Source organism: Mobula hypostoma, chromosome 10, assembly GCF_963921235.1.
Source record: "Mobula hypostoma chromosome 10, sMobHyp1.1, whole genome shotgun sequence".
Classification (NCBI taxonomy): Eukaryota; Metazoa; Chordata; class Chondrichthyes; order Myliobatiformes; family Myliobatidae; genus Mobula; species Mobula hypostoma.
In genome coordinates, this window is record NC_086106.1 from 101,699,115 (window position 1) to 101,712,643 (window position 13,529).

Consider the following 13,529-nt stretch of genomic DNA (forward strand, 5'->3'; position numbering starts at 1 on the left):
CAACTGAAAACAGCAAGAATCATCAATTAATTGACTTATACAAAATTAATACAGAAAAATCAAAAATATTTAGCAATTTACCCTGGAAACCATTTTGCATGCTGCTCCCAGGCTTTATCACCAGGTTCCCAATTTTTAAGGCCTCCATCACAATGGAAACACTTCACGTTGTCTCCATCACCTGAAATTCAATGTCAAAATTCAGCATTTACCTCCAAAATTAACAGAATTATCTAATACACACATGTGCAATCACAAAAACTTGCAAATTCCCATTAATATTTTCATTTCCTCAGTACAACTGGGCAGAGGCAATGTTGCATGACCACAACATGGTTCAGTTCCGTTTGAAAATTTGTCGACTCCCAAATTCCACAGATGCTGTATTGCAGAACTGCTCAGAAGTTCAGATATTCATTGAAAACGTGAGCGTGATAATGCAATTGAGCTTAATATCATGGGTGAAAAGTGTCATCTTCTTCCCGTCAAAAAGTGTGAGCTAATACTTTTCAAAATCAGTCATATTGGCTTTTCCCTTCAATCAATGATTCAGACAAGTGCAACTTGATTCAACAGGTATTAACATGCAAACAATGAAAAACAAAAACATTTGCTATGAAGCACAACTGTTATAATAATCATTTTCCCACTTGAACAATTTTATCCATACCAAAAAGGACATAAAATTCATTGCTCTTTTTTACTAAATGCTCTATCCATCAATTCCTGATACAAATATAGCCCCATCTTATTGTTCATTATTTCCACTCATGGAATAAACAATGATAGTTCAGAATTTAATGGATAAGTTCAGTATGATTGAAGCTATGAAAGGATTACTGAGAATTCTCTGACACCTGGTTTTGAAATAGACCATTTTGTGCCAAAGAGCACCCATTGTTTTTATTTGCAGTGAACATTTTGGAGAATAACAAGGAAGGTAACGGAAAGAAAGCAATTTCATTTCAACTATTATTGGCAATTTGTTATTCAGACAACAGTCAAAGGTTATGGAATGGGATGAAAAAAGTTAAAACACAAAGATCATGCGCATTAACGAGTTTAAAAATCATGCAAAATTGTTTGCAATGGCCAATAGGATTATTTCCAATAATGAATAATGGAAAACATTCATTTCAGATTACATTCAAAAACAATTTGCAGCATCTCATAAGGGTTCCATCATCTCATATGGCTGCTTGTATTTGCAATTCTCCAACTCAAACTTTAATCTACTTAACTGTTTTCTATGAAGAAGTTTGAAACAGCTACTCAACAGGATATATTTTGTCTCAAATGAAAATTGGAACAGAGTTCAATGGCATGACATTCTCTTACTGAATGGCAGTGCAAGTTTTAAAGGTCATTTGGCCTTCTGAACTCAATTTTTTACTGACATTGCTGATCTTTGAGGACATTTATGAAATGAGACATTCTCTCATGTAATAACCGAACCTCTATAAGCTTGAGAAGAAAGCTGTCCCTCCAAATTGGTCTGACGGAAAGATGCACAGAATGCCTAATTTTTAGTTACTTCAATTGTAAAGCCTGCCATTGTGACAAAATGCAATTGCTTGGCCTGCTAACAAAAAAATGGTCAGCTATCTAAATGAAAAAGCAGCAGTGAATCCCTGTACAATGATAGACAACAAATAGGAACACATTCCCAATATCTCCAGATGTGGTCTGGAAGAAACTTTAAAAATAACTTTAAAAAATCATGTCGCAAAATAAAATTAACTCTGGCTCTGAGCACAAACTGACCCTAATACATTTCCTCAATCTGTGCAACTGACTGCAGACCAAATTGTTCATTAACGTTTAGATCAAATTCAATAGTTAGATCTCAGTCAGGTATGAGTTATGACTGAAGCTATTATCCAAAATACATCTAATATTCCTTCTATCCCAATATTTTGGCTGGAAAATTGATCCCCCACCACCTAAATTAAAACAACTTGAAAGTCTTTTCCTCCTCCGTCTTTCGGCACTTTGTTTTGTTCTACATGTCTTTTTCATTTTATAAGGAAAGACTATTAATATCCCAGCCTCTGGATGTGCATTACACAAGTCAGAAGCCATTAAAAATGTGAAATCCACTGCTGCATCAAGTGCTTTTTACAGAACAAATGGCTATTAAAAAAATTGACAAACAATACAAAAGTAATTCATCCATCAGGCAAAATATTTTGCACATGCTGTTGTGCAGAGGGACTTGGGAGTGCTTGTGCATAAATCCCAAAAAGTTGGCTTGCAGGTACAACAGGTTATTAAGAAAGCAAACAGCATGTTGGCCTTCATTGCTAGAGCGATTGAATTCAAGAGCAGGGGAGTCATGCTGCAACTATACAGGGTACTGATGAGGCCTCACCTAGCGTACTGTGTGCAGTTCTGGTCTCCATACTTGAGGAAGGACATACTGGCTTTGGAGGCAGTGCAGAGGAGATTCACCAGGTTGATTCCAGAGATGAAGGGGGTAACTTATGAGGAGAGATCGAGTCACCTGGGACTATGCTATCCGGAATTCAGAGGGGTTCTTATAGAAACATACAAAATTTTTGAAAGGGATAGATAAGATAGAAGCAGAAAAATTGTTTCCATTGGTAGGTGAGACTAGAACTAGGGGACATTGCCTCAAGATTCAGGGGAGAAGATTTAGGACAGAGATGAGGAGCAACTTTTTCCCAGAGAGTAGTGAATCTGTGGAATTCTCTGCCCAGGGAAGCAGATGAGGCTTCTTCACTAAATATGTTTAAGAAACAGTTAGATAGATTTTTACACAGCTGGGGAATTAAGGGTTATGGGGAAAAGGCAGGTAGCTGGAGCTGAGTTTACAGACAGATCAGCCATGATCTTATTGAATGGCGGGGTAGGCTTGATGGGCCGGATGGCCTACTCCTATTTCTTGTGTCCTTTTGTAAATTTTACCCAAAAGACCTCTAATCTAAAATGTCAGCACAGCTCATGCTTCCAAACGTAGATTAATCTTCTGTGGATAACAATAACCATCCTTTAAAGGAAAGCCTTTGAACAAAGCAAGATCCCTTTAAACTAAGATGAGGAGGAACTTGGAGGGTGATGAATCTGTAGAATTCATTGCTGCAGAGGGCTATAGAAGCCACTCTTTGGGAGAATTGAGGGCAGAGATTGACAATTTCTTGATGGGCAAGACCGTTAAGGTTCACAAGGACAGGTATGATTGAATGAGCATGCTTGATGAGCCAAATCCTGCTGGCATTTCTGATGGTCTCATTACCATCACTGGTCCCCATTCAAGATCAAACTTTGCACCTTTATTTGAAAACAAATTTTTCAATTTTAAAAGGTCAATTTTATGCAATTCCAACCAATAGGGAAAACAAAACTACCAATCAAGCAATTGCTTCTTTTAGATTGTTTGCTTCAGGTACAATGAATGTGGGAGCTACCATGGTGAAGAGAGTTAATTGGCCTTGCTGGTGCTTAGTTTTCATGATTGAAAAGCTGACTGCATCCAGGATCAATGGAAGTCTCAAATAAGCATTCATGCTAATTTAAAAGTTGGCATGACCATCACAATTACAAATGTGCACGTGCATTGGATACCACGCTGGAACCAATTTGCCCTAAGTTCTTGACAAGTAATATTGCAATGTTTTTTTTTAAATAAACCAGTTATCCTTGGTTTACACCCCAGAAAAAAAAAATACATCTGTTGGTATTTCTCTTTCACATCACTGTTTATCTATTGCATTACAATTGTTATTTGTGAAGTTAATTTAACAGAAGATCATGTCAATCCATTCCACCATCCAGCCTTTCTGGTAATTTCTCCAATGCAGTACCTGTGAATGACACTGGACCTACACATTTAATTCTGTTTGAGTTCCAACTTGGTGATAATGGTCAATCCACGAGCCATCTCCAATGCATGCCATTGCCTCACATCCTTTAATCACTTTTGCTCAACTGGTATCAAATTTTTAATTCATTGACTGAAAAAAGCAATAATCATTGCTGGAATTTCCAAACATATACAGCCCTTGATATATTTTCCCCTTAATACAATCAAAATACTTCACTAATTATTGAGATTGACAGTACCTGTGCTGTAAAATCCAGCTCCAGCAAGGTCTTCAGCATCAAGTGGAAAATGCATTCGATTTTTGAAAGTCTGAAGCCGAGAATCAAAACACCGTTTTTCTGGGTGTTTGGGAAGGTGGAAAAAACTAGGTTTTGGTTCATCATTGAGGTGCAGGTTAACATCTCCTGTGCCACAATTTGAATCTACTGGTACATTTCCAACTGAATGGCCACAAACAAAAGAGCATGTGGGAAAATGTCTTTTATGTTCAGACATTGCGCGATCTCCAGGTTCCCAGTTTTTCATTAATCCACCACAGCAAAAGCATTGAACCTGATCTTCTTTGCCAATGTAGTATAGCCCTGCTTTAGCCAAATCTCTTGGGGTTACAATGCCATAACTAGGCCAGTTAGTGAAGGTTTTGAGTCTGGTGGCTTCACTACACATAGCAGGGTTTCTAGGCCGTAAATGGGATAAGTCTTCAATGCCTCCACTTTTTACAGGATCTTTGGGAAGTTCGTGATTGCCATTAGGATGTCTGGAAGGCCCATTTATTGCAGACCATTGACTTTCAGTTGCTGCAAATTCACCATGAGACGCAACTGGAAAACTAGAGTTTGACATGTGTTCTTTTACCATTAAACCATTAATAAAAGGACAAGCTGGGAAAAGTTGCCTATGTTTTCTCACAGCAGAATCGCCATGTTGCCAGTTTTCTGCTACGCCACCACAGCTGAAACATTTGACTTGGTCTTTATAACCAGTATAGAAGAAGCCTGCTCTGGCCAAAGTTGTTTCACACACAGGAACATCAGATGGAAAATTTACAAATGTTTCCAGTCGATAGATCTCATTTGAAAGATTTTGTTTACAATCCGTTACAATGTCCATACTGAAGAAAATACGGTAATCCTTTGTGTTTCAAAGTTACCTGGGATAATTTTTACTTGGTGCTCAGAAGACTCTCCAAAGGCTGTTTAAAAATGAGCAGCAAATTCTTCAAAATGAAATTCCATCTTCTGCATCTATCAAAGAGCAAGAGTTCATCAACGCAACTAATTTAATATAAAGTTCAATACATACAAAAGCTTTATCCTAAATATTTAGATATTGAAACTCAATTTCCTGACATACACATTTTGCAGTGACTTGAACATGTAATTTTGAGCAGACCGTTGAAAGTTAAGGAAAATGTACATTCCTGGCACAGTGGTTAGCACAACACTTTATAGTGCAGGTGACCCTGGTTCAATTCCCACCACTGCCTGTACAAAGTTGTACATTCTCACCGTGAACGTATGGGTTTCCTCCGGGCACTCTGGTTTCCTCCCACAGTCCGCAGATGTACCAGTTGATATGTTAATCGTTGACCAGTTGATAGATTAATCGTTCATTGTAAATGGTCCCATGATTAGGCAAGGATTAAAATGGAGGATTACTGGGCAGTGTGGCTCAAAGGGCTGGAAGGGCCAATTCCATGCTGTACCCCAATAAATAAATAAATATTAAGTTACTAGACACAAATTGGTTGGGAAATATTGATATTTGATATCCTTGAGCCAAATATAGCATTTCCCAAGCTTAAGGGCTGCTCTACATAGCTGCTTTTATATCCTAGAGTTCAATGGCATGCAGAGTCAGTTTGTCCCCACTTGTGTGGAAAAATCTGTCCAATACAGCTGCACTGGTTGTCCAGGTGCAAGAAGAACAAGTGCATTGACTTCAAATACAGGAAATGTTATGAAAGACCCAAGTGTCAATCATATCAATAAACATTCAACTTGTTCAGAATATATATTTGAATTGTTTTCTTTAATTTTTAATATTTTGTAGCTTTCACATGATTTGGAATGCCAAGAACTGTTTTTCCACCAGATTTAACTTTTTCATTTGTTTTGCAGGTGGACAATGTTCTGCTCCCTCTAGGCAGGTGTTTGGCAGTAAATTGACATTAGTACAACTGAAAGGCAAGTATGTGGTTAAGCCATGAATGCAACTCAAATTACTTTAGCTGGTAATGGACTAAATATGTTCAGAGACTTCAGGTTGGTGACAGTTTCCACAGAACCAAAAGAGATCATTAGCATCATGGACTTTCACAATAAAAGTTACATTAAAATAAAAATTAGCTTCATTAGTTTGAGAGTTAGTAACAAGTGGGTTGAAATATTAATAATGGAAATTCCAAAGTCTTCTTGAATGAGAATGGGGAAATCCCTTCCACAAGCTATTGAAACATTACCGAAAAAAGGAACTAAGTGGCAGTTTTGAAATTGATAAGATATTGACAGCATGGGTAAAATGACAGCAGACAGCTGATATGGTAACTTTAACCCACTTTGGCTGAAGGAGTTTGTAAAAGTTATTTCCATTGGACCTATTCCAAAAACAAAAAAGATAAATAGTTAGACTAAACCATTCAACACTAGGATATGAATGATTATTTCCCCCAACTGATTTCTCATTGTGCAACATGTACAAGGCAAGGGGAAATCAGAGGGGAAAAATTTCACTCTAAGTGATTGATATCTGGAAATGTGTTACCAAAAGCAATAGTGAAGTACAATGTATGTAAAAAAGCACTTAAATAATCACAGGTACATAGCCTTATGCAGGTAAGCAGATTATAAAGAAAACCCCAGTTTGTATTATGTGGGTGACCAAAAGAACTATTGTTGTACTAAGACTCCATGATTTGGCAAAATAAAAATACAATTTAGCAAACTTGAATGCTAATCAAAGATCATTACTTTGAAACAAACTCCACCTCTCTCTCCGTAGATATCCTGTCACAATATTTTAAGTTAATAAGTTGGACATGAACCAACAACCTCAGAAGGCCAGGATATGATTAACTAAGTTATAACCAACATCAAGGTTAAAAAAGTGCCTCCTTCAGAATTTCAATACAATTTAAAGCCTCCAAAACAAAATAACATTGACACTAGAACTGTAAAGAGAAATAACACATTAAGAATACTGAAACATGCCAAAATTAACAGAGCAATAGAAACACAACGAAGTTATATTAATTTCAAATACCGATCTCCAAATGCAATTTCATTTACTTACTATTTCCTTATAAATCTTGCAAACGTCTGCCAGTAAAATTACTTCAGAAACTGTTCCCTACAAAATTACAGCATACAAGTCTACCACTAACACTCATATCTCAACAATTACTTAATTCTTCTTAAAAGTGGTCTTGATAATCAACCCTACATCATAAAACACCAGAACCCGGCATCTACGCCGAAAATAGAACACAATTTCCTTAAGAACAGAAAGAAATATTTCAATAAGGTGCGGCTCCACAAACAAGGTCGAACAATTTAATTGGGAGCATGATTACAGGCAGCAATACCGACCAGTGTTCAATAATTCAGACAGTTTACCTCTATTTCGCTAGCGTTTTCGAACAAATGAATATTTCTCAATTCTGACCGGGACCGATCCTACAGTCTTTTCGCCCCACGGCCACAGTTTGCGCAATATCAACCAGGACACAAGCCATTAACAGCAGTTAAATCAGTCTGTGGGCCCAAGTCCTATCGCATCACCTGATGGGACAAAATACTCAATGGCATCACAAAACCGTGGGCAGAGGTTAGCGATTGGATAGAAATCGGGGGCGCTCTAATCCTATTGATCCGAAAGAATGTCATTCACCGTCACGGCTTCTGATTGGCGGTCGGGTTCATTATGAATGGTAACTCTGAGCTGTCCTGGAAGTAGATTTCGGATATTTCCACACAAGATCATTTAGACATGCGACAGATCTTCCAGTGCCATCACGTCATATACATTACCATTACGTTACAACTAGGCTACCGTGCCGCGCTGTATCTCAATAAATAAACAAATACATTTAGAAAAGAGAACAGTACAGCACAGGGCAGGTCCATCGGCCTACAATGTTGCACAGTACCGAACTAACTAAATTGGTAATTTAATGTCCAGCTATATTTTATTTAGAGATACAGCGCAGAATCGTCCCTTCTGGCTCACCGAGTTGCGCTGGTCGATTGCAGAATTATTTTGTACAGAGCAATGAAAAGGCCCCGTTACTTTCAACGTGTACCTTCAACTGATCTATCAAAACAGTTTTTCAGCTCACATCGGCACTTTGTGAAGGTGCAAATTCAACAAAGGAAATAAATAATGATTTTTTTCAATTAAAAAAAAATTCGATGTTGATTTGTTAGGTCTTTAATAAAGAGACTAATTAAGGAGACAAATCAGACTGCAGATGTTGGAATCTGGAGTAAAAAATAAATGCCAGAGGGGACTCAGTAGGTCGAGGCACATCTATTGAGGGAGAGCAATTGTCAATCTTTCAAGCTGAGGCTCTCATCAAGGCAGAGAGTGGAGAAGGAAGATACAAAGTGGAGAAGGGGAAGTAAATTGGTAAATGGGTCTATTATTGGCATTTATAGTGACACATTGTGGAAAAACTTGTCTTGCATACTGTTCATAAATACAATTCATTACAACAGTGCATTGAGGTAGTGAAACAACAGCAGAGGGAAGAATTAAGTTTTACAGTTGCACAGAAAGTGTAATGCAGACAGACGATAATTTCTCAGCTTGGTCAGAACTGTGTAACTGACAACTGATAGTGAATTATGGATACTCCTCCCGACTTCAAGTGTGAATTATTGAAAGAACATTGAACAGTACAGGCTCTTCAGTTGAACACGATGCCAAATTAAACAAATCCCTCCTGTCCGCAGATGATCCGCATCCCTTCATTCAATATTCAAAGTACATTTATTATCAAAGAATGTATTAAATTATACAACCTTGAGATTTGTTTCCTGACAGGTAGCAAACATTCCCTTCGTACCCTGGGGTTGGAGGCCTGTATGTTTGTGTGAGGAGTGGGTGGGTGGGAAGGTGAGAAAGGGGCTTCTTTTGCAATTGTTTTCTTGGTTTGCTTTGTAGTTGTTGTTGCTGCTGAACATTGTGGGCATGCTATTACGAGGAAATCTGCAGATGCTGGAATTTCAAGCAACACGCATAAAAATTGCTGGTGAACGCAGCAGGCCAGGCAGCATCTCTAGGAAGAGGTACAGTCGATGTTTCGGGCCGAGACCCTTTGAAGGGTCCTGACGAAGGATCTCAGCCCGAAACGTCGACTGTACCTCTTCCTAGAGACGCTGCCTGGCCTGCTGTGTTCACCAGCAACTTTTATGTGTGGGCATGCTATGTAGCTGCCGAAATGTGTCGCAACACTTGTGGGCTGTCCCCAGCACATCCTTTGCGTGTTGATTCTTAAGACAAATGACACATTTCATTGCATGTTTCGATGCACATCTGATAAATATATCTGAATCTCTGAATCTGACTCTGAATAAGGTGCAAGGTCATAATTATGTAAATTGTGGGGTCAATCTTACCATACTGTTTAATATTCTTTATAAAAGCAGGTAGAAGCTGTCTTTGAGCCTTATGGTACATGCCTTGAGGTTTTCGTATCTTCTGCCCAATGGGACAGGGGAGAAGAGACAATGTCTGGGATGGGAAGAGTCTTTGATTCTGCTGGCTGCTTTCCAGAGGCAGCAAGAAGTATAGACAGATTTTATGGAGCACAGGCTGGTTTCTGTGATGTGCAGAACTGTGTCACAACTCTGCATTTTCTTATGGTCACAGGCAAGGCAGCTGCCATTACAGGCCTTAATCTATCAGATAGGATACGTTCTATGGTGCATCAATAAAAATTGGTGAGGATCAAAGGGGCCATGTCAAATTTCATTAGTCTTTTGAGGAAGTACAGGTACTGGTGAACTTTCTTGGCTGTGGCATCATTTGGGTTGGACCAGAACAGACTACTGCTGAAGTTCACTGCTAGAAACTTGAAGCTCTCAATTCTTGGGATCTAGGAGGAACATGGCAACTGCACCCTCTCTCCTCCTTCCTTCAGTCAATGACTAAACAACATTTGTTTTGCTGGCATTGTGGAAAGGACAGATGTCATACCTCCATGTCACGAGCTCGTTACCTCCTTCCTGTACTCTCTCTTTGTTACATGTGACACAGACTGCTACAGGGGCATCATCTGCAAACCTGCAGGTGGGTTCAGAGCAGAGTCTAACCATGCAGTAATAAGTATACAGGGAACAGAGTTGGGGGCAGCCTTGTTGGGCACCATTGTTGAAAATAATCATGGCGGATCCTTACTGATTGCAGTGTGTTGTTCAGAGAGTCAAGGATCCAAAATGCCAAGAGAGGTGCTGACTCCCAGATCTAGGAGTTTGGAGATGGAAACAACAGGAAATCTGCAGATGCTGGAAATTCAAGCAACACACATCAAAGTTGCTGGTGAACGCAGCAGGCCAGGCAGCATCTCTAGGAAGAGGTTGTTTGCGTTTTGAATTTCCAGCATCTGCAGAATTCCCGTTCTTTGCGTTTTAACTGTCCCTCTTCCTAGAGATGCTGCCTGGCCAGTTTGGAGATAGGTTTGTTTGGAATTACAGTATTAAAAGCAGACCTACAGTCATTAAACAACAGCCTATTGTAAGGGTTATTGTCTTTACTGCCCAGATAATCCAGAGCTGAGTGTGGGGCCAAACGTAGATCTGTGTCTACCATAGACCTGTTTCAGTGGTAAAGATTGAAACAGTGGGTTGAGGTTGTCTGGTAGGCTGGAGTTAATACGTACAATGACCAGCCTCTTGAAGCACTTCATCACAGTAGATGTCAAAACCACCTGGCAGTATTCATTATTATATACTACCTTGTTTTTCTTAGGTACCAGCATGACAGTGACCTTCTTAAAGCAGATGGGAGCTTCAGATTGAAGGAAGGAGAGGTTGCACCAGCAGGTCTGCATTGGGTCTAAGTACCTGGCCAAGGAGACCATCCAGGCCCGACGCTTTCTGTGGGTTCATTCTCTGGAAGACTGATGTTACGTCGGCAACAATCACTGCAGGTTTGGGTTTGTTTTGAGGTGTGTGGTGACATTACAATCCTCTCCTGTTCAAAACGTGCATAGAATCTGTTAAACTCAGCTGGAAATTGTCCAAGTTCGTCTCGTAACCTGTTATAACATGTAAGCTCTGCCACAACTGATGGCTGGGCTGGGATTCAAGTTTGGACTGGTATAGTCTCTTGACAGCCTTGACAACTCTTGGTCATGCCTCCATTTCTTGTAAAGGTTGTGGTCACTTGATTTGAACACTGCAGTCCTAGGGACATAGATCTTCCAGTTTATCGAGATTGTCCTCTTTACTGCACAGTCCTCAACACACTTTTCACGGCTGTTGGCTAAGAAGTATCGTTCACCGAGTGCAGGCTTCACTTTCACCTGGGGTGTGATGGAGACAGCTGTCAGGAAAGCTGGAGAGAAGTCCCAGTGGCAGATAGTAAGGGTAACACTTCAGTGTTTGATATTCCAAGCTGGGTGAGCCGGAAATTGGCAGGACCATCATGTCTTAGCACCTCCGGCTGTCGGTTAGGAAGCAGACTGCTCTTCTTCCAACTTTGCCAAAGGATTCTGCACAGTACATCTAGGGAATTGACAAGCTCTCAGCTTGTATGGCACAGTCAGGTGAAGCAGGGTGGCCATGTTTTATTGAAACAGCACACAGCAGGCCCTCAGTTCTCATTGTCAGTCCCGCTCTTAGTTTATCAACTTTGTTCTCTATGGTCTGGACATTAACTAGTAGTATGTCGGTGAGAGGGAATTTGAACCCACACCTTTTTTGTCTCACTTGCAGCCTCACCCTCTTACCATGCTTCTGAGATAAATGTCTGCATCAGGTTAGTCCTGGGAATCTAAGCTGGAGACACCCAGGACCAACCTGGGAGTCATTTGGGTATTCTTGAAAGGTAAGAGACTGTTCAAATCAGACCTGGAGTGGATTTATTTGGATCGGAAGTTAAATGATTAATTCTGAGCATATCTCAAAAACCTGGAGTGGATTCAGTGAGCTAACAGTCCTTCAGTGGAGTGGGCTGCCCCAGCAGGTAAGTGGGATTGTCTTAGGGTAATAAAGGGGCTGGTAGTTGACAAGTGGCCCAAGCATGGAGGATGGGTGATTGTTAGAAGGAGCAGTATCGGTGGAGTTGGGAGACAGAGGCAGGTGAGTGAAAGGGGGAAGGAGACAAGGAGGTAAAAAATAGGCAAATGATGCCAAGACACAAAAGCATTTAACCCAGTTAAATGGTCAAAACTTGGGGTTGAAAGGTTGGTTTTAGGCCAAGTTTTAAGGCAGATGGAGATGAAAAACTGGAGCACTGTAATAGTGTAGGGCAAATCTGATAACTGAAGACACAACTGTTGATGCTGAAGTGGTGAATTCAACAATGACCATGAGAGTATCACAGCTACCCTTGTCCATTTTAGAGCTGGAAGACATAAAGCAGACAAAAACAGAAAAGGATTTAAAACAAAGTTGTAAATGTGCAATTTCAGGTGCTATTGAACAGAGAGACGATGCATGTTATCAAGTGCATGAGGTGATGGTTGAAGAGAACAAAGGAGTAGAGATAGAGGCAATAGAGATTTTGATGATATTATGATTACTGAATAACATTGAGGAATCAGAAAGCAGTGTGATTAAATTGTTAAATCATCATTTTAGCAACTGATGGGCTAAAGCAGGGTTGAAAGTGGACAGTATCAGGGATGTGAAAAAAGGACGTGGTACAAAGCTCATCTCAGCATGTGGGTGAGAAGTAACTCTGACATTGCAAACTTGGAGTGGGGGGGGGGATGGAAGTTGGTGCAGAGGATATATAAGATATCAGAGTCTTGCCCAAGTGGCATTTAATGAGATTATAGTGCCTATGGAACATTAGAAATAAGCAAAGAGATCATTGTAATGGATACAACCATGCAGAGATTAAAATAAGGCAGACAGAACTAAATTGCTGGGCAACACAGTAGATATGAACAAGTAGGGCTAAGGTGCCTGCTTCCATGCTGTATGACTTTGTGAATCCCAAATGATACACCCAAAGTCACAAGAACAGCTTAAATATTTTTTTTAATATAATCTAGTCTCAGTCTTGGTAACGATGAAACTATCAGATTGTTGTTTAAAATAAAACACCTTCCAGTACAAGAATTTCCTTCAGGGTAGAATACCTGTATCTGTTGTCTCTTCTTGGACTGGTCTGTCTGTGATTACAGGCCCTCTTGACTTTTAGCTGCCTCCTTAGTTCATGGGCACTGGATGACAGGCAATAAATGCTGACATCCGCAGTGACATCTGCTTCCTTTGGACAAACAGGGAAAAATAGTCAGGTTTGAAAAAAACAGTAAAAAAGTTTTTGTTTAAAGGAAAATTGCAGAAGGATATGTGACAACTGATTCATGCCTGTGATTATTTTTGTTATTCACCAGTTTTTATCATTTCTTTCTGCTGATAGCGTCACGAATTATCATTGGATTTCACCTAATCTTCTCCTCCCTCATCGCCAATGCTGTTAGGCCTGCTGAGGAACTCAATACATTGTTATT

At 39.8% G+C, this 13,529-nt stretch overlaps 1 protein-coding gene across 2 annotated transcripts in view; it reads right to left on the minus strand.

The window, feature by feature from the left end:
- The window catches only part of LOC134353073 (E3 ubiquitin-protein ligase XIAP-like), a 42,893-nt gene extending 35,266 nt beyond the window's left edge, over nucleotides 1–7,627 (minus strand). The window contains exons 1-4 of one of the 2 annotated variants that reach the window (XM_063060949.1): nucleotides 7,459–7,627; nucleotides 5,353–5,543; nucleotides 4,084–5,088; nucleotides 82–181 (exon numbers count right to left, since the gene is read on the minus strand). In XM_063060949.1, the coding sequence (XP_062917019.1) occupies nucleotides 82–181; nucleotides 4,084–4,954 (971 nt within the window). In that variant the 5' untranslated portion in view covers nucleotides 4,955–5,088; nucleotides 5,353–5,543; nucleotides 7,459–7,627. The remainder of the gene's footprint in view (nucleotides 1–81; nucleotides 182–4,083; nucleotides 5,089–5,352; nucleotides 5,544–7,458) is intronic. The other variant, XM_063060948.1, reaches the window with a different exon arrangement.
- Between the last annotated feature and the right edge of the window lie 5,902 nt (nucleotides 7,628–13,529).